This window comes from Nelumbo nucifera, chromosome 8 (assembly GCF_055504915.1).
Source record: "Nelumbo nucifera cultivar China Antique chromosome 8, China Antique-T2T, whole genome shotgun sequence".
NCBI lineage: Eukaryota > Viridiplantae > Streptophyta > Magnoliopsida > Proteales > Nelumbonaceae > Nelumbo > Nelumbo nucifera.
The window spans coordinates 14,540,917-14,562,875 of NC_142656.1; the positions used below are offsets into that span (position 1 = coordinate 14,540,917).

The following is a 21,959-nucleotide window of genomic DNA, read 5'->3' on the forward strand; positions in this document are numbered from 1 at the left end:
CTACAACTCTGATGGCAGGGAGATTTGAACGTTAGTCTCTTCTACAACCACCCAGAGAAATCGCCTACTGAGCCTCCATCGGTCCATAATCATGCACCTGAAAACTAAGGAGTGTATACAAAAATGCATGGAGTTTTGAACTGTTATTTTTTGAACCGCTTTTTTTCTCCCCTGGGACTGCTTTAGTTTAGACTTTAGACTAGGTAGGCACACTCATGGTTAAAACTTCAAAGTATCTATACACCTGTTTATTGGCAGAGGTGTATTGGTACTAAGTGATGTATTTTACGAAGATTTAATATGATACATGCGTCATTTTTTTATGGCTAAAATCATATTTCATTTAATTATTAAACTTGTATGAATATTAAAGCACAGAAACATTTATGACAACAAAGAAGTACGAAATTGGACACATTGAGTAGTGAGTATGCAGTTATGCGTTCAGTGAAATTTGACACCTACCCACAAATACTCAGCCTATCCTCGTTGAAATGATTCAATGTGAATTTCCGAGACAGTTGCCCAAATATTTATTGAATGCTTGCTACTATGTCCTCACAAGGATGTGCTTGTGCCTAGCAGATCCGGTCTTCGGTTCCAATGATCATGAATTCATAGATCAATATTTAAATTACATAATGATTTTTTTTTTAAGTTCTAAGATGATTATTATTGATTTTTAAAGTGGATTATTTGTCACTTCTTGCATAACCCTCTGCACATGGTGACAAAGACTTGAGAAAGCAGACAACTGTGGGGCATATGCCTCCAACAGGATAACCGAATTGGGATCTTCTACAAACAGGGCACATCTGCTTTCACCGACCTAATTGGCTTTAAAGACAGGCCCAATTGTAAGGGCCATCCCCTACCATGGCAATACAAGAGATTATAAGGGGATGTTAAAAGCCCATTGCTGGAAAGGTATGATACCTGAAGGGCTTTGATCAATCAAAACCTTATTGTGAATTTTGATAAATGCCGCCTGATTGGTTGCCAATTCTATGATGCTGGTTGATTTGTTACAAGTTTTTCCAGTAGGATGTGGTATCATACTCGAACCCAATTTTTGCCATGCCAACTAGGCACAATGATAGAAGAATTGAAAAAAAAATCTAAATCCATAAAAATCATAAAATTTATGAAAAAGAAAAGCCAAAAGTAGGCCCATGTGGGGCCCACATACAGGACTCTTTTTCCAATTATATTTCCTTCCTGCAAATCAGGCAACTACAGGGGGTGTATTGAAATTTCAATACATTTTGGGCTGTATCGTGTTGGACCTTCATGTGGGGCCCACATACAGGACTCTTTTTCCAATTATATTTCCTTCCTGCAAATCAGGCAACTAGGGGGGGGGGGGGGAGGGGTGTTTTGAAATTTCAATACATATCGGGCGGTCAGTATGTATCGTATTGGGGGTTTCTTGATATACCCCTACATGGGGTTTAACCCGGTTCAGGGCGTAGACAGGCCTTACACTGATCCCTCTGAATCAGGTTTAAAAAAACTAAAAAAGGAGAGCGAGACCCCGATACAGTCTGATACACCCCTACCAGAGCGAGTAAAACTTGTGTACTATTCTTGATGGTTCAATCTGCAATGTACTGTTACTCCCATCTTATTTATTTTTCAACAAAAAAATAAAGAATGTATTACTTTATTCAGTTGAAATTTTTGAGACAAGGAGCTTTTGGTTCAACGACTCCTATTGTTTTTCCATATGCATTATTGCAGTTGGCATTGAGTTGTTTTCCAGGACTAGCTGCTTCTAATTTTATTGACTCTAACCTTATTCCGGTGCAAGCAGCACGGTCGCTGCAGTTGAGATTGATTGCCACTTCACTTCTTGATGTTCCAATCATTCCATTGTAGGTCACTTGGCTTATTTTAACACCAGTCGGCTGTAATAAACATACAAATTTATCAATTTATATCTATGTGAAATTGTGAAATGAGAGAGAGAGAGAGAGACCATGTCCTTGCATCCATAAGGTATGTTGCAGTAGTACTGATCAATAATTATAGGGTTTTCCACAGTGGTGAAGTTTATATTCTCAAATGTAATTCGTTGAGCGTATCCTTTTCCTCCCTATCAAATAAAGAAACAAAAACCAGAAGGGAAAAAGGTTATTGTCACCCACAAGATGTGATTTACAAATTGAACAAGGTTGAAATTCTTGGAACTGGCCAATCCAATTTGTAGTTGGTTCCAGAGTTCTGGTTGAACTTGGTTATCTTCAATCTAGCCTAATTTAGCTGAATAAAATATAAAGTCTGAAACGACCCAGATTTTTGGCAAATGGTCTATAGGGTACACGGTCAGATTTATTTCAATTTTTTTTTTTTAATTTAGGCCTTTTCAGGTAGGCCGGTTTTAAACCGATTGATCCATTACCACAAGAAGGTTCATATCTACCACAAGAGTGGAGATGATGGTTTCTGATTTTATACCTGCCATGTCTTAATTCGTACTCCATTCGTAGTATTGAAGAAGTAGGCGTGTCCCACATAAATATCTTCCACTTGCACATAACTTCCTCCATTACCTAAGCTTCCAATACTATATCAGCAGTACAAGTGCAAAAATACACATTAGAATGTCATATATAGAGGTCTCAGGAGATAGAACTATCACATCAATCGATAGAAAGCTACGGTCTCAGCACTAACACCCAACAGAAAGTAGAGGCATGAATGGACACCCATTTATCTGATACCCAAATCCGGCCAAAGTTGGTAGGGCTCCTTTTAAACTTTTGGGGCACTACTAATCCTCTACATCTCTACTGAGACAAGAGGATACTGGGCCAGCCATGAAATCCCTTATCATTCAGATACTTTTGGCTATGAAGCTGGCATGGTATATCATGATTATGAATAGAACTGTATGCAGTTCAAACTCCTACATTAGGTTCTGAATTAGTGTAGTTGGGAATATTTCAAGGACCAAACACAGAGATAAAGAGAGAATGTGTTCATATGGATGAGAAAAAATAGGAATTTTTTCTGAGAAATCATAGAAAAAAATTACACCCACCTTATACCGTGACCAGGCCCACAAAAAATACCTTTGATACTAACATCTGATGTGTGATCTCCAACTGAGATACAGTCATCACCTGATAACCATCACAGAGAAACTCATGAGTCTGTAGTAGGGGAGAGAGAGAGAGAGAAAGAGAGAGAGAGAGAGAGACCACTGGCAATGTTTGCCCTACTGATGAAGACATGTTGAGAGGATTGAATGTGGATTCCATCAGTGTTTGGACTGAAATCTGGAGAGTTGATGATAATGGTGTCAAGATGAAACCAATCACACCCGATTATGAGGACATGAGTCTGTGCACTATTGATTATATGAATGTTGTAGAGTTGGCATCCTTTGCAGGAATCGAAACGGATGGCCTGGGAACAATTGTGACTTGTGAGTACAAGGAGCCCATTTGAGTTTACTAAAATGGACCATATAAAGACCGCAAACAACCAAAAAAAAAAACTAATATCAAATCTAAATCTAACCCATTTGCTAATATCAAGAAGGGCCTAATAAGAACGGCTTGTCTCACCAAAGAAGAAGAACGGGTTGGGTAAAACCCAATCAACATGGATACCCTATTAACATCCCCAAAGGATAACTAATCAACTGTAGGCAGTGCGGGAGTTAATTTTGGCTGTTGGGGGTTAACAGCCAATGCTCTGTTGAGAGTGTTTTTAGGGTGGACATGTTCACCAATTCACGGCCATGTCTATGTTTATGGGAAAAGTTTTAGCTGTTGGAGACCAACAGTCTATGCTATTGAGAAAATTTTTGGGAATGCCACATTATCCTGAGAATGGATAAATTAATAATTACATCTTAATTTATTTTTACTAAAAATCTAAGCATGGACGTGAATAGGTGAACTGCCGAGAATGTGCCCAATCCAAAAACTGTCTCGACAGCCTATGCTGTTTGGCCCCAACAGCCAAAGTTAACCCATGTTTATGGTTAAAAAATAAATAAGGGGCAATTATTATTTCACCGCATTCTATGGTAACATGTCATTTCCAAAAATGTTCAAAACAGCATAGGCTGTTGGCCCCCAACAGCCAAAGTAGTTCAAAACAGCACGTCACCATTACTGTGGCAGTTAACATCCAGACCTCGCTGATAGATAATGAAGTACTTCAGATCAGATCTGGTCCTTCTGTAAAGTATTCCCAATCCTTTCTACTGTCGCAGCCCAGCCAAGCAATTTGGATAAGCTCAACACGAAGGCTGTGTAGAGGGCTGTGGAATCAACGATAATGCCCCACACCAGTGATAACATATTTGAAACCACAGTGAGAGATTCAGTAGTTGTGGACCTCATATTTTTTAACTGGTGTGGAGTGTTATCATCTCAGATACAAGTTACTTTTCTTGGGAGGCAAACCTAATATTTCAATGAAAACGTCCCTATTTAAGGAGTATTGAATTGTCAAATTAGAAGAAAAAAAAATATGTTCACCTGCCAAAGAATTTTTTCAATGTTTAAAAAAAAACAAAAACATTTTTTCAATGTTTCTTTTATTTAAGAATCAATTTATTTTTGAAACTCACAATAAAACCAATTCATATTAGAGAGCACCCACATTTAGATGCACAGTAAAGTTTATTAGTAATCACTTGCCAAAGAGAATTATGTTTTGAAGACAATACTTACAGTTGGTGCCAACGTGGTGCAACCCTAGAAAATTAATAAATCAAGTTAGTTTAAATATAAAAAGAAAATAAACAAATTGAGATATTGTAGGACTGCAACTCATCAAAAGAACTAAGGGTTTGTTTGGTTAATAGTCAAAATCGAAATTGGAATCAGAAAGGAAATGGTCTATTTCCACAATCTGTTTAATTTAGATAAGAATTAGAATAGAAATTGAAATCAATTATAATAAGATTTCATTTTCAAAAGAGAGGAAAGAAATAGCCATTCCCTCAAATAGGTGAATGCCATTCCACCAATAATAGAAATGGGATTCAAATGCCACCCAACCAAAACAGCTGAAACTGAAATAACCTATTCCTGTAAACCTAAAACAGGACCTAATATACATTTTTATATAGTTTCATGCACCTGAACATGATGATATCTGCAAGACTGATCCCACCAGGCAGAACCGCGCCCATCAACTGTGCCTGGACCACTAACACTGAGTCCACTAACCTTGGCGAACCTTATCCATGTGCTTTGGTCCTTCCCCTTCCATGCATCAGTTTTGCTCGGTGCAATGATATTTCCTATTATCTACAAAAAAAGAGGTAAAAGTGGTTATTTCGATTTTCGTATTGAGACTTCAACTTTTCCAATTCTATCTCATATTTTCAATGTTTTCAAAATCAGACCGGAAAAATTGGGAATCAGTCACCTCCGTTTAACCTCAAAACTATTTTTTGGCCAAAAACTGTTGATTTGATCAGCGAATCGCTGACCTGGGTGGTTGGACCATCAAATCGTTCAACCAGGAACAGTTTTTGGCCATTTTTTGAATTTTTAATTGGGTTCTACTATAATATGGAAAAGATATGATATGAGAAAAACAACTGACCAATAAACTGAAATAACATGAAAAGTTACACAGAGATGCATGAGATTCTCATCACTTATTTTTAATGTATTTTTCTTGTTCTAATTCCAAAAACAAGGGGAAAATGCAAGGTTTTTAAAATCGGACCAGACAGGGAATCATTCTGGGTCCGGTTCTTGGGTCGAAGGGTACGACCATCCCGTCCAAACGAACAGCCCTCTCTGACAAAAAAAAAACAAAATTAAAAAGGGAAAATCTATGATGCAGATTTTCATGGGTTTTTACACTCTTACAAACTCTCTCCTTACATCCCCTTTCAACTACCTTACCCATTCTTATGCTTTTAATCAAGGTTTTTAAAACCAACCCGAATAACAAATCGGTTAGGGGTTCGGTTCCCTGGTTAAAAAACGGTTAATACCATTGAATGGATTGAATGCCCGGATCAGCGATTTATTGACCAAACCAATATTTTTTGACAAAAATCTGATTTTGATGAAAATAAAACCGATCACCTGACCGATTCTCGGTTTTTCCGATCCAACCGTCCGGTTTTGAAAACCATGACTTTACTACATCCGTATTAAAAAAGGAGACCAGATTAATTAACTGAATGCAATGGCTGCGTAACCCACCATAGTTTTAAAAACCGGATCGTCAGACAATCAGACTGTTGGGGTTGGGAACCGGTCAGTACTCCAGGTCCGGTTTTCAAAATTATGGGTGAGTTATAAAGCCATTGCATTCAGTTAATTAATGGTCTCCTTTTTAATATGGATGGTCAAATGGTCTGACCACCCGGTCCAAACCCCTAGAAGGTATATTTGGTTAAAAAACCCTGAATCCATAATGATAATATACTTTGTGGTAAGATATGAAATTTGTACTAGAGACCTGCGATCAAATCCTACTTGCATCAAGGTTGGAGGGTTTATGGGTTATCCAAGGTTTTCTATCTTCATGGAACGAGAAAGAGAGAGAGAGAGAGAGCGCTCTGCTTTAACCTGTCTTACTCTCATTAATTATTTATCTTTAATTAAAAAGAAACAGATTTAAAGACAATATATATATATATATATGTATATATATAAATAGAAATATAATTATGAAAATGCATTTAAAATTTTATTTTTTATCTTTTAATTAGAAGAAATAACTGTAGAATCCCCTATGTCCTACATCCGTTAAAAATAGATGGTAATGGCAAGAGTAGAGCCAGCAGCACTTCGATCACTCTTGCCATTAATTCAAACCTTTGCACTGCACCAGTCACTGTTAGTATAAAATATAACAAAAAAATTCAATGAGAATCTTGATGTGATTGGAAATTCAATACAATTTGTGAAAATGTTAAGATTGTTATTCATGATTTTTCACAATTAAGCAAAGCTTCTCTTCATTTTTTTTTTTTTTTAATTCCAGTCTACCTGAACGCTGATTTTCTTAGCCATGCAAGGGCCATCGAAGGATATTGGATTCACCAAAAATGTTTTCCCGCTTGGAACAACCATGGTAGGAATGCCTGTTGGTGTCTTACACATTGCACTCCATGCTTTCAAGACTGCCTGAAAATAAGAGAGAGAGAGAGAGAAAATTAATACCATTGCCAGGAGGAAATTCAATTGAAACTTGGGTCCTGAAACACCTGTAAATAGGCATATTGGGACTTACTAGTATTGATTTTTTGAAACTTACTAGTACCTGGGAATCATCTGTACTACCATCACCTGCAGCTCCATAATCTCTCACATTAAAGTAAGAAATCACATTGGCATTTGAACATACCAAAATCGACCAAACCTTGGTGAAAACAAGTGCAAGAGCTAAAATACCCTACAAATACAAGAAAAAAAATGGAGTTCTCCCGAATGTGAGCAAATGACAGAACCCAAAGTTGTGCCTTGTAAAGTAGAACCATTCATTCCTACAAGATAAAATGATTTCACCATGAGATTGACAGAAGTTTGAGGATCGCCCAAATGTGTTCTCAGTCCTCCACTTTTTTTTTTGAATGAGTGATGTGTTTGATTACACAAGTTCAGCCTCATTTTAAAACTTTACTTTCATTGATATATATGGCAACATAGTTGTATGCCTTAGAGTCCTTTAAATTGCTGCCATGAGTGATTGGAAATCTTGGAAAATCAGTGAAATTAATGCCAATTCAAATTCTACTTTTCAATTTCACAACTTCACCCTATAGGACGTAAATTAATGCCAGTTTTTATAGGCAAGAAGGCATTTATCCAATATATAATTGGAAGTGTATGGCTGAATTGCTGTCATATTCGGTCTTATCTGTATGCTCAAAATTAATGGAGTTCTTCTATTAATATGTCCAAACCCAAGAAAAAAAACAAACATAAGATGCCTACAGTCAGGAATCATGATCCTTGTAAAGTTCACTGTTCTCAACACAATAGAATACAACTAAGAACATGCATGAAAATTCATAAAGCAAATACCCAAAATATCCGCATACAGACGACGTTTTGCTTTGCAACAAGACCCTCTAACCCAGCTTAGCTGCCAAATAAAGGTTCCTTCTAAGTTAAAATATGGAGGATACACAGAGATACCTTCAAGTGGGTATTATACCGATATGGTATATCCAAGCATATCTAGATACACAGATACCAATATCATATGTCTGATATAAAATCGATATTTTAATTCTTATACATCAGATGAGATTCATAACTAAATTAAAAGATTTCCAGTGCCAAAAATCAAGACATGCACATGCAGTTATGTGATATCCAAAACATATAGAAGAATACATTACTTGGAGAGAAAAACACTTTTTGCGAAGGAAACAGTAGAAACTAGAAATACTGCTAATAATATTAAACTGTACCCCCTCCTTGTACATTTCTCAACGAAATTTCTGCCGATCTGCTAAATCTGTTGCAACCAGATAGTTTTCCTCTTAGACTTGTAATGTTTCTATTATTGAGTAGCCCAGGAAATATGCTCATGATGGTCATGACCATGGTTTTTAAAGCCGATCCAGAGAGCTAACCGGTCAGGGGTCCGATTACTGGGTCAAACAGTCGGCCCATTCTGATAAAAAATATTAAAAAATAATCAAAATCGTTCAAATGTTAACCGCCCAGGTCAGTGGTTTGCTGACCAAAATCAACGATTTTTTAAAAAATCCGATCACCTGACCAGTTCCCGATTTTTCTGGTCTGACCATCCGGTCCGGTTTTGAAAACCATCATCATGACAAATATTTCTAAGACGATAAAGTTCACACAGTTGGCTAAGAATAAATGAACTTCTGTTTCTTCATCATATTTTCCATAAGATAGCTAATTCCGTGACACTGCGGGCAATATTAACTGTCTCACACATGGATTCATGGAATGGTCAATGAAGACGCTTTTCAAAATCGGTATATTAGCCTTGCGATGTGTCCAGTGATCTTTGTTTTGATCATTTACAGACAGCAAATATGAAACAGAACCCATTGTCTAAATTTTTCAGATACCAAGGGGCGATTGAGTCCCTCCAGGCTCCAACAACGTTTGTCTTTATTATCTTTTCCAACTGATAAAGCAAAGTAAAAATGTTAAATTAGTTCATCAATAAATGAAGGATTTATGGACCAACGTATTGGTCAATTAGGTTCAGTTCGGGAAATAACCCCCAAAAAGCAAGTGGGAAAGATATGCCACTTGTATTCCTTCCAAACTGAGCCTTAAGAAATAACCCCCAAAAAGCAAGTGGGATGGATATGCCAATGCGTGGTAAAAACTTAAAATGGAGAATTTTAAATTACTGCCCCCCGATAACCATAAAGGAAGTGTTAAAATGGAGATAATATGGGAAACCATTCTTTGAATTCACTTCATTCAAATTTATCCAACTGGCCAGTCTTATAGAAGAAGAATGAGAGGATAATGGAATGAAAAAAGACTTTAAGCCATTATCACTATTGTAGTCGACATCAAAATTTTCTTGCACGTCGTTTGATTTGTTGATTGGAGAGTGGAGACCAAGGCGGAAGAAGAATGAAATGCCCCACACAGATTAGTCTTATAGTATCAAATTTTGAAACAAAGGCACTAACACAATAGCAGTAGCAGCATCAGAAAAAACTGAAAAAGAACCGAAGCAGGAAAGTTTCCACCACTACTGTTGCCTTGCCTGTGACCTTGGCTGATTCTGCAATAACGGTGGCGATGATTATCAATTCAACTCCTCTTCCTCAGTAAAGTTGATTCAATCTTGTGCGAGTGACGTTCAGAGAATTGAAACCTCGTAAGCTGCTCCAAGGCTTCTTGGTCAGCCAATCTGATTAGATCCGTCATCTGAAACGATCAAAAGCAAGAGGGGCACCCCCAAAGTTTTCCACATTGATCCAAACGATTCCAGCGGCCGCGAGCAGCTACTCGAGCCAAGCTTGTGCCCAATGCTCATACATACATACATATAAAATTATATATAATAATAATTAATTATTATTATTATATAAATAATTATAAAAAATAATATATATAATTTTTTTTTTATTTTCATATATAATAATAACTAATTATTATAATTCTTACCTTTTAACTATCAAATAAAAAATATTTTTTATATATAATTTTTTAATTTTTATAAAAAAAAAAAAAATTTCTAGCCAAGCCAAACCAAGCTCGAGCTTACGAGTTCGAACCTTGTACTCCCTTGGTGAACCGAGCTCAAACCTTGTACTATTCGACTCGAGCCAAATCCACCCCCTAAATTCCGCACACTGTCGAACAACCCCACTCAACCAGTTGGATAGTTCACCGTACCCCAACTTCTTCAAGTCTTCAACATATACATGTTATGCAGACGACAACAGCTTGCCTCTCTCTCCTAATAAAAAAAAATGTACTGAAGCAGGCAGAAGTTACACATTAAAAAAATATATGCGCTTTCAAGGGTGGTAAAAAAGTAAAATTTCTGCAATAACAGAAAGGCAGCTCAAATCTAACAGACTAATACTGTTGCAGCAACGTTATTAAATTAGCAGATGCCAAATTAACAGAGATCCACGGGAACTAGCTAGCTATGGGGTATTTTACCAATTATCCAAGTAAAAAATTTCAGCCTAGATTTAGTAATCTATCACATTTGACACTCAACTACCTTCCCCAATCAAAAACTACAATAATAAAATTACGTAGAACACACAATTTCGTTCTCTCCCGGCGTCCCTCTTTAGAATCAGACTTTGTTAATCTACATCCATCGAAACACCTCCATCATATTATATGCTTGTGTCCACACGACTGTCGACTTTGTGCTGTCCTCCATTTGACAAGGCAACCTAAGCTAGCTCTTCATCCCCCTAGATAAATTTACACCGAGGCCTCAATGCCGCTCAATTAACTTCCATCAAGATGGCACTGCAAACAAGAAAACAAATGAAACCCTAAGAGATGGATAAATCAACCCAAAATGGGAGACCAAGGGTGAAAAATCAATCACAATGTAAGCGACATATTAAAAACAAGGCAACTTGATTGATTCTGTATTAAACCAAGCACAGCAACTCTATGACCCACTAAACTAAAGCCATAGTCGAGGTAAAATCCAAGCGAATACTTTTACTGGTTCATGAACTTTAAGGAAAAGAGACATACTGTATGTGGAAGTATCGATTTGCTCTGGGAGCTCTTTTATATCCACCTCAAACCGTTCCTGAACCTGCATTCCAATTTCCAACCAACCAACAATAATGATATCCACAAAGAACTTTTCACCAGAGCCAGAAAAGGAAGTTCCATTTGAAAGTTTAATATTCTTACCTGATTCAGAACATCAGAGTCGGAAGCAGATGACACAAATGTTATTGCAAGCCCCTTGGTGCCAAAACGACCTGCTCTTCCAACCTTTTTATGACATTCAAGAAGAAAATACAGCTTTAATATAACTTATTAGGGCACGATGAAACATCACCAGAAGTAAGAGATCAGATGGGGGGAGCCTACCCTATGCAAGTAGGTGTCAGCAGAATCTGGCATGTCATAGTTGATAACAATGTTAACACGTTCAATGTCTATCCCCCTGCCAACCAAGTCCGTTGCAACAAGAATTCTTTTATGCCCTTCCTTGAATCCTTTGTAGCGTGTCAGCCTGTAAAAAGCTGATACAACTTAGATATCCTCGTTAAAAATCCAGAAAACTAACGGAACTTTTTTCCATGACTTATAGTAGGAATAATAAGTGTCTGTGTGTGTCTATCTATCTATCTATCTATATATATATATATCAATTCAAAGACGATGAATCAGAAGCAGCTATGCTAATACACATTACAAAGTCAAAAGGAAACTCAACAAAAGAAAACAGAGATTTTAGAGAAAATCATGTAAAATAATATCAGGCTTTGAAGCCCCACATTAAATTTTGGAACTTGGTTCCTAAATTAACATGCTTAGCTATGCAGAAATGGAAATTTTTGGGGGATATTTTTTGTTAATTCAATTAAAATATCTGGAAAATCTAATAAAATTAAGAGAAAGGAATAATTAAAATATCTGGAAAATCAGAAGCATGAAATTTGCTAATGAAACTTCATGGATTCAGAAAAAGGAATAATTACACATATAAAACTCCAAACACCATAGCAAAAATGTGCATATCAATTAAGATAATATTAAGAACCAACATATCTACTTCCCCTGTTTTTCTTTTCATTTAACAATGGATACAGCATAAAATTGGGATAAGGCCTGGTTTCTTGTAACTGAGCCGATAACATTGGAATAAGGCTTGGACGATAATAACTCATTAGATTAAGAATCCTATTTTCCTGTTGTTTAGCTTTTTTTCTATTTTTAAAATCATAATAATTTGGTAAGTGACTATGTTTAGGGTTGCAAGTTAGATACCTGTCTCTCACTTTCCCTTGAAATCCATGGCACTCCTTCCTCTTTAAACTGTAGTCTCAGATGGATTCCAAGAGAATTGAATCAAATGGCAGATAGATAAGCTAAACCTGGGATGGAAGGGATTCTAGTATAATATGAATACATTCCCATTTTAATTGTATAGGCTCATGCTTTTTGTTAGTTCAGTGCCCACCAAAAATTTTCAATGAAATATCGGAAAGTTCCATTTATGTTCTAAAATTTTAAATCCTAGATGTTTAACAATAGCATGTGAAATAATCCTAATATGTTGGCAAGATAAAGGTTATACAAGGGTGAAAAATCTAGGAATATTCCATACTGCTCCTAGCAAAATGGGGAGATTTCACAAAATATAACCAATATTTTCATTAATTAAGAAAGTACATTTAAAATAATAATACTCCCGAAGATGCTTTAGAGAAGTAGGACTATAGGAAGAAAACAGCCATTTGCTTATTGTACGAATGTATTAACAGTGTAAAAAACAGTTAAAGATTTCCCTTTAGCCTTGCCATTCTCAATTCTACCTCATTTTTTGAGTACTCTCGTGTTGACTCCAATAGTATTTAAACTATCTGCCCAAGCTGTTGGCAGACCTGGATATACAACTGACAAACAGTTCCAATTGGATGGCAAGGCTGTAGCCTCTGTAAATTGAGCTCTAAGACACCAAGGTCCTTAAGCTGTTCATAGAAGACAACAACCACTAGTTGATAATCTCCTTTGATAGCAAATAATTACAGTCAATCTCACATGATAGTTTCTGTGGTTATAGCTTCTCCCTTCATTACCATTCCAGCTGGGCCTGCATAGCTCAACAAAATGATTAAATTATGATCTCTAAAAACTCCCCATACACCTGATTGACCCAGGTTTTCCAAGGAAACTACCACCAAAATTCAGTTTAATGCATCCTCAATGCGGCACTGCCCATAACTTGTATATTACCTGTCTTTCAGGAGAAAAGCAATTTGACCACAAACCACTCTCTTAGAATTAAAACTTGAATTCCGATCTTCACCTAATGTGAAAACCATATACGAAGTCTATAATGGCTCCTATATCTTGACATTTATTCTCAAAAGTTCTGGAATTCTGTGCAGACCTAACATTCCATAGAACTGCAGCCCTCATAGTGCCAAAGAATCTTCTTTTAAAGTGATAGGGAAAAGTTGGAGAGAAAGAAAGCTCTACATCTTCAGTGTCAGACCCATAAATGCCAAAGGGTCAAAAAAGTGTTGCTATACCTTTGTGATGCAAGGACACTCTAAAAAGAGGTGAACTGCATTCCCACTACTCATCAAAAATGGATTTGAAGAGGTATGCCCCACTTGGTCCTTCATTGGATCATGTCACCCATGTTGATCATCTTCAAAGTTCAAACAATTCCAATGAAAGACTTCACCTTCTGAAGACCAACCCCCAAAGAGCTCTCACTGGAAAAAGGGGAGGGGAGGTAGGAGACATATTAAGAATAATTAAAAAGGAAGGACAAGAAAACAACCCCAGGATATTGGGGGCCTAAATTCTTTGATAGGAGACATGTGAAGAAAGAAAAGTGGAAGTTAAACATTGAGAAAGTTAATAACCTCAAGACTTTTGTTGTCCCTCAAACCCTTCCCATAACCAAGACCCCAAGATATTCTCAAAGAAGACAAGGACGTGATGTTGGATACAGGCCTCTTCTTATGAAATCAGTTGATGCAAATATTCTCATGTACAGTCATTTTTATATTCTCTCTCTCATTTCAGCAAATACAATTATACTTTAACTTTTCTCACAAAAAAAAAGGATTCTCATGGAGGAGATTTGAAATCTCCTTTTCTTGATTTAGGGTCATTCCTACAATATCGAAATTACCTTAAACCTGTGTGAAAGCTAATAAGCTATCGAATGATCGATACTAAAGTTCTTGAGTAGTTAGAGCCAATAACATTAGCATAATTCACCCCCAAGGACAATAACCAACCTCACACTCCACCCCGCACCCCCCCCCCAAAAAAAAAAGAAAAAACAAAACTTGATCCTAAGAAAGCCCCTGTTCACCCTTAAACTATTAAAACCCCAAATACTCTAAACGCATTCCCTATTAGAAGCATCTTCACTATTAAGATAAAATATTCCAACAACTCTCAAGAAATTGGAGTTAAAACATGAGAAAACAGCAATAACAAAGTCTGAATACACTCAAAACATACATGACTGAGCCATTCAACAGGCCCAAACCAACTATCAATTAGAGAGAAACAACCAAATAAGAAAAGTAAGACTAATGTCCATTAAAGATGATACAAACAATCATAATTTTAAAGAACCAATAGAGTTGAAATAGGAGTCATTGCATGGTGAAATCATAAAATCTCAGCCTGACAAGGATGACAATGTGGTTTCAAGCCTAGCATTGCTAACCATAAAAGAAAATGCTTAATGCTTTTTGAAATTGAGGAGAGTTCCAATAAGTCAGCAACATCATTTTTTATTAGCATCTCAAAAGGCTTTTTTTATTGAGTATATAAAAAAGGCTTTAATTGAGTGTGCTATAAATATAAAGTTCAAAAAACAATGTTGTTCCTAACCTTTCTTCCTGGGACATCCCAGAATGGATGCAGATGGATGGGAAATTACACTCAACAAGTAATTTGTTCAGCTCAGCTGCTCTGCTCACACTTTTGACAAAAATAACAACTTGATTGAAGTCCAATGCATCCAGGAGGTCATTCAACTTGCGATTTTTCTCCAGTTCACTCAATTTAATGTAGTGCTACAGGTAAAACGATAACAAAAGAGAGATTATTAACCAAATATAATATATAATATATATAGCAGATTTAAACTTCAGTTTGTTAGGGATACCTGTACAAGACCATGAAGAGTCAACTTGGCCTCATCATCGACATAAATTTCCATTGGCTGAAAGGGAACAAATGTCACATTAAAGGAGATTAGGAACCTTCCTCAGGCTAAAAGAATCCAGTACCAAATGAATGATGAACGAACAACTCTTGACCCATGACTCCAATCCTTCTGATTTGAAACATAAGCAATATGCCTTCGCACCAACACTTTAAGGTCACATAAGTAAACCCCACTTCCTCAACTTAGATCATAGTATTATGCAACCCAGACTACAGTCAGAAAAGCCCATCCAGACACTTCTAGCCTATAATAACAGGAAAAGTTTCTACAGCAATAACTCAAAAGCACAACTGACCAAAAATCACTTGCCCAATAAAATTAAGTGCAGATTAATGGACACTAAAACCTAAATCCCCTAAAAGGATACAATCAGTGGCTCCTAATACCCTGGGATTACCCTAGTAAAACCTATTTCCCCACTGGAGTTACTAAAGCTACCTACAAAAGACATTGCTCAGGGCAAGCATGGCTGTTCTGGAACCCATCGTGGTTGTTATTGTTGGTAAGTCTCTTGCAGAAAGTTGGCATAATAAAATTGTTGACGACTAAAAATTTGATGAGTATTGACCACAGGACATTACATCTTGCATGAACCTCTTGCAAACAGGCCGGATCTCTTTGCTGAGTGTTGCTGAAAACATCATAACTTGCTTATCATGAGGAGTCATCTTAAAAATCTCCTGCACGTCTCTCCGCATGTCTGCAAAACATGACAACCATGAACTAAGATCAGCAATGAAGAGACAAAATAATATATGAGATGCAAAACTGCACCCTTAATCACTGAAATATTATATGAACCAATGATTTTAAGATGGTAAACTTACCAAGTGACTCAAGCATCTTGTCACACTCATCAAGGATAAAATGCCTTACATTCTTCAATGCAAGGTCCTTATCCCTTGCTAGTGCCAAAATCCTCCCAGGTGTCCCAACAACAATGTGAGGACACTCATTTTTAAGTAAATCCTTGTGAGTTTTGATATTGACACCACCGTAGAAAACAGCAACCTTAATATCGGGCAAATAGGTACTGAACCGCTCAAACTCATGACATATCTGCAATACATAGTCAACAAGTATTAATGGAAAAAATTAATGAATGGTATGGGAGTTTCTTAATAGTTATTTTAAACATGAAGAACCAAACAAACACAATATGCATCAAAAAGAAGAATCAAGTATTATACAAACCTGGTAAGCTAATTCTCTTGTATGGCATAGAACAAGTGCAGCAACTTGACCTGCAACAGGCTCAATCTGCTGCAAAGTTGATAGAACAAAGACAGCAGTTTTTCCCATTCCAGACTTTGCTTGGCAGATGACATCCATTCCCAATATGGCCTGAGGAATGCACTCATGTTGCACTGATGAAGAACCAAACAAAATTGGAGTGAAGGAACCCTCAGTAAGTAAAGCATGTCCTCCCTATCCTTTTAATCAAATGTTTACCAAAGAAGTTATCTCTCCCAAAATCAAGAATATGAAAATAGTTGTGTTACCTGAAAAACATCAAATAATACAAGTCAGTAAAGTAAATAAGTCACGTCAAAAGATATCATTTACAGAACTAAAGTACTTATATGATCTGAAAACTCAAAAATAAATACAAATATTTACAAAAAGAGAAAGGAAGTCATACGACATATAGAAAAGTGGACTATGTCAATCAATAATAGCCAACTACCAAGTATAAAACAACATCTTTAAATGTATTAACTTCCCCAGCAACCACCAGTTTGTTCCCTAAAATAATAAAAAAAGGAACCACATGGTCTCTGCCACATGTTCCAGGATGAACCTCAGTGATTATAGATATCGTAAAGAAGATAATGAAAACTAAGCAGATCCAATAGCTGCCTATCATTTATTAGCAATAATACATAGAGTCCAGATCTCCTGACAAAAAACTGTTCCAACATGACCTGTGTCTGCACATCTTGTACATGGTGGGTCCAATTCTTATGATGAGATTTGTGGTGACAGATCATGTTGGAAGTGTATTGAGACAATTTTTGTTGGGAGGAGATCCCAAATATATTACATGATACTTGTGGCTGAAAGATTAGATTCTCTGAACCATTGGCCAAACAAAGTGCTTTATGTTTGACCCAAGTTATTTAAAGAAGGGCACATATATAAAAATACTGCTAGTTTTTCTATTACTTATGAATGAAAAGAGTAATTGAACAATTGTGTTATCCAAAAAATAGAATTACACAGTTTTCAGACATGGTAGTTTACACAAAAGACCAATCACTTACCCATGATACAAACATGAGATGAAATGGCAGATGCATAATTCATACTTTAAACTGAAGCATCCAACATTGAACCATGGCACAGTATGACATGTTTGGTAACATTGATAACTGTAACTATGAAAGGCTTCAGGGTTATTAGATAGATGTAAATTATTTCAGCTCCAAACAACGTATTATCCCATATAAAAAAATAAAGATTCCAAACTTACATCTTCTGTTATCAGTGCTTCAGATCCACTTGCTCCAAACAGCTTTTATATTGCAAAAAATATCTAGGATGCAACTAAATACAACATTTTTCCACTTGAAACTGAAAAATTGTTGGTACAGTATAGATTGACGTTTTTTTTTAAACAACAGAAACTGTACATGAGATGATGTACCAGTATATCACCTTAACCCCCCACCCCCCCAAAAAAAACATCCACCCTCAAAAAAGAAGAGGATAAAGCATCATTTTTAAATACAGTATGAATGGATAACCAGCTTCTAAGATCCTCTGCTACCCTATTTATCACCCCTGATTCTGTTGATGCATTTTGTTCAAAATTCTCAGATTTCTTTCAGTTTCAGACCAAATGGCCCACAAAATAACCAAAGGAAATGCTGACCAACAAACTTACGGAGTTTTATATCTAGCCTAATAATAAGGCATACAGGCCCACGCCAGCATGCATGCATACATGCTCATAAAAACATATATGTATGATTACTAAAAGTTCACATCACCAAAATGTGGTTGACTGGTCAGCATGCACCAACCATAAACTCACATTATTCACAACACCGTTGCATATTTTTATTTTTGAAAGAAGGTAAAGTATGATTGTATTAATAACTGGTCCTGTGTACAACGAGTAACTAAAAAGTTTGAACTTTAATTTAAGGTGGTAGAACTCCGTCCCCCTTCTGAAGTCAATCTAAGGATGGAATATGATAATCAGACCTTACTTGTATTTCATCTCTTTCATTTCTTTCCTCTTATGTTCTTCATAGTTATCTCAAAAAAAAACAGCAAGAATAACTTGTGGGACCTTAATCATAGTAATCCCTTTGTTTTGTACAATCACCATATTAAAGTGTTCACGGTACTTTATAAGTTTATAGAACATATTGGATCTTGATGATTTTCTGGTTTCATAAAGAGATATGGTTAAGAATTTGCCTTCTGAAGGATGCTCAAACCCTGAGTCCACAATAGCTCGAAGTAGCTCTGGCTTCAAAAGAAAATCTCTGAACCCCGAACTGTGAATTCCAACATAACCCCTACATCACAAAAAGAAAGGCAAATAAGATAACCAATTTAAGTTACCAAGTGGTGTACACAACACCAAAAGAATAACTCAAAATACATTAGCAGTGTTTAAACAGCATTTCAAGGCATCAGCCTCAACAAGCACTTCAAGGAATAGCAAATGCACCTAGGAACAAGAATAGGGAGCATCAGGTGCATGCATGCCCTTTCACACCTGAAAACAAGCAAGATTATAAAAAATGAAAGAGAAAAGAGTAATGTAGAAACTAGTTTTCTTCACATTACTCTTAGGTAGAATTACAACAAAAAACAAGTTCCTCTTCATCATCATCACCATCATCCCAGTGATATCCCAACTATATGGTTTTGGCTACACAAGTTACCCTTCCTTGGCCCAATACCAATAATATAAAACACAAAGGCCTACTGAAGCAACTTTTTTGAGTCTGAAGCCTTGGGTTTGAGAGTTAAACACTTCAATTCAAATTTTAGAAAACATATGAGAATTACTAATATATAAATATCATGTTCTTTAAAATTATGGTCACACTTTTTGCAAGTGAAACACCTTGCCTAGCACCAAAGTGATTAGAAAATATTACTCCATATATACTGCAATTTAGTAGCTTATAAAAACAACTTTCTCTCAGGTTATAAATCCCAATGTAACAATTAACAAAGTTAAAGAATTATCCAAACAAAAGGAACAACCAAACAATTTAAACTAAATTACCGAGATTAAGTATCTTTCCACGTAATAGCATTTTTAGATAATTAGCAATAACAATAAAATGGAATATGAAGTACAAAGGCGGAAAGTAAACACCCTCCCCAGTAGAAAGGGGTGTCAGAATTAAATTGAAAGGCAAAACCCCCTATTTGGTAACTGGATCCTCTAAAACTAAATGCTTCTTTGTGAGAAGAAATTCAGGTGCAAGTTACCAGCAAGTTATTCATTGCATATTACATGTTTATTGCTAACTAGAGTTTGATACCAAATACCCAATTCAGAATATCAATATCAAAAAGCAAATAACAAAACAGCATTTAAATCTACTTCTCCACAATCAAGCTTTCAATGCTCACAACAAAGGCATTCCACCAATCGTGCTAGATGATGACAATAAGTGATGAAAACCATAAATCTACACAAAACATTATAAAAACGCAAAAAAAAATCGGACTTTCAGAAACAAAATGCAAAAAAGTTCAAAAAAAAAAAACTCAACATTAGTGGGGAAAAACTGCCGTTGACCATAACATTCACCATATAATCCTTAGATCCATCTACTACAAACTCACAAGTGGAAAATTTGGGAGAAAAACAACTCTAACCACAGCAGTCAACGAACTTTAATAAACCCTAACTCTGAAGCAACTTCACAAAACGCATGAAATTTTTCTAAGACAGGAAAAAGAAACAATTTATCAGAGAAAAAAACAATATCATGGTAAAACCAGAAGCTCAACAGCAAAGGGGAAAAAAGAAAGAAGAAAAAAGACAACCAATAAATAGCATAACGAAGTCCAAACATGCCAAAAATAAAAAACCCTCAAGATCTAAAAAAATGTGGAAAGCCCCATGTTTACCCAAAAGTATGGAGAAGAGAGAACAAACAGGACAATGAAAATTATCAACTAAAGAAAAAACAGATAAACCTACTTCTTAGCTACTTCCCCAGCGCCCTTTGCCGCGACGGAATCGAGGGCCTTTTCTTCCTCTTCTTCGTAATCGAGAAGCTCTTCCTCGTAAGCATCGTTATCCCTGGTTTCTCCCATTTCTAAGAAAGTAAAATTCCAGGTTAGAGTGTGAATCGCCTGGAACAAATTAGGGTTTGAGTAATCGGAATGCAACTTTAGCAGACTTACCTTGAATCCCGAAAGAGGTGGACTAGGGTTAAAGATTCGAGCGTCTGCAAGAGAAAAAAAATATATAAAAAAAGAAGTGGGGAAAACAATAAAGGAAAACAGGTGGAACAGGTTATCGACCCTCGCTAATCCTTCCAAGAGAGAGCGAAACAATTGGGGAGGAAGAGAGCTAGGGCTTAGAAGACGCCATAGTTAAGGCAGCGATGAAATAGGAGAGATTTCCTGCCAACAAAACAAGTTCAAGCACCCTACCAACTAAATCTGACACCGTACATGAGTCCCGCCATGTACGAGATGTGCGGTGTCAGATGACATTGATAGGGTGTTTGGCAGGTGATCCAGACTCATGCAGTAGATATCTTTTATTCGTATGGATTAACGAACTCGGTTGGTAAGTTGCGGAGACCTGGGATCAAATCCCGTTGCCATCAGGGCCTCGTTCATTTGCCCGTATTTAGCCGAGTCCAGATTTGTTCCACACAATCGCTCTTCACACCAATCTCACAATGCCTTACAGCCGCACATCTAACACATCATCGTACTTTGTACTGTTATTCATAACCAACATAAGGTGAGATAAGGCTATGCAGTCAGTCATCAATGTAAGGAGTGCTCTATCAGAGCAAATCCTGATTCTATTTAAACGGGGTAAGTTACTCAATACGATAAATCATAAAGTTGATCACAAATCTGAATTTCGTCCTCATAACACGTTGAGAAGCATCCAATAGTGAATCATTAGAAGTACGGAAATATTCTCAATACATGGCTACAAATGGCCACGTAAAAGACAATTTTTGTAATGATTAACGGGGTGTTTGGTTACTTGAGCGTTTAATAAAAGCTGCCAATATTGGCGCCATTTCAGCAATTCCCCTCTTTTATTGTCTGCAGAATGGTAAAAGGGGAGTTTAGTTTTTGTGCATATTTATTGTTTGGGGAATTATTTTTTAAAACTTTTATAGATTATACATTTTTTAGCTATTATGCTGTTGTGTATTATAGTGGCGCCCAATTGTCATAAATAATTGTAATTATTATTTTTTTTCGATTTTGTAAGTAAATAAATTACAAACATTGAATGAAAAAATGTAAAGGAAACTACTTTAGTGGGCATTTATGGATACACCATTTATTTTTATTTTTTTCATTATACTTTTTCACTTTAAAGGTTTTATGTTTTTGTTGCTTGATTGAGCTTCACTTTA

At 36.3% G+C, this 21,959-nt stretch overlaps 2 protein-coding genes across 6 annotated transcripts; both read right to left on the reverse strand.

Moving 5' to 3' along the window:
- Positions 1 to 1,667: 1,667 nt before the first annotated feature.
- Positions 1,668 to 8,183, reverse strand: LOC104592628 (putative polygalacturonase At1g80170). The gene is made up of 7 exons (XM_088893092.1): positions 6,969 to 8,183; positions 5,103 to 5,273; positions 3,204 to 3,411; positions 3,044 to 3,125; positions 2,458 to 2,566; positions 1,979 to 2,095; positions 1,668 to 1,907 (listed from the first exon to the last, which is right to left on the reverse strand). The coding sequence occupies exons 1-7, from the start codon at positions 7,155 to 7,157 to the stop codon at positions 1,668 to 1,670; spliced, it is 1,116 nt and encodes a 371-aa protein (XP_088749218.1). The 5' UTR covers positions 7,158 to 8,183.
- Positions 8,184 to 10,165: 1,982 nt separating this feature from the next.
- Positions 10,166 to 21,109, reverse strand: LOC104592428 (DEAD-box ATP-dependent RNA helicase 15). Of its 5 annotated transcripts, none has more exons than XM_088893199.1 (13): positions 20,872 to 21,086; positions 20,752 to 20,795; positions 20,546 to 20,663; positions 18,793 to 18,893; positions 16,558 to 16,730; positions 16,191 to 16,422; positions 15,945 to 16,063; positions 15,301 to 15,357; positions 15,024 to 15,208; positions 11,523 to 11,667; positions 11,340 to 11,423; positions 11,175 to 11,238; positions 10,166 to 10,404 (listed from the first exon to the last, which is right to left on the reverse strand). In XM_088893199.1, the coding sequence occupies exons 3-13, from the start codon at positions 20,659 to 20,661 to the stop codon at positions 10,373 to 10,375; spliced, it is 1,308 nt and encodes a 435-aa protein (XP_088749325.1). In that variant the 5' UTR covers positions 20,662 to 20,663; positions 20,752 to 20,795; positions 20,872 to 21,086; the 3' UTR covers positions 10,166 to 10,372. The 5 variants fall into 5 exon arrangements, 4 of the variants coding, with proteins under 4 accessions (XP_088749325.1, XP_088749326.1, XP_010250101.1 ...); XM_088893200.1 differs by having other exon boundaries at positions 16,558 to 16,865; positions 20,872 to 21,082; XM_010251799.2 differs by lacking the exon at positions 10,166 to 10,404 and adding an exon at positions 10,473 to 10,937 and having other exon boundaries at positions 20,872 to 21,109.
- Positions 21,110 to 21,959: the final 850 nt, after the last annotated feature.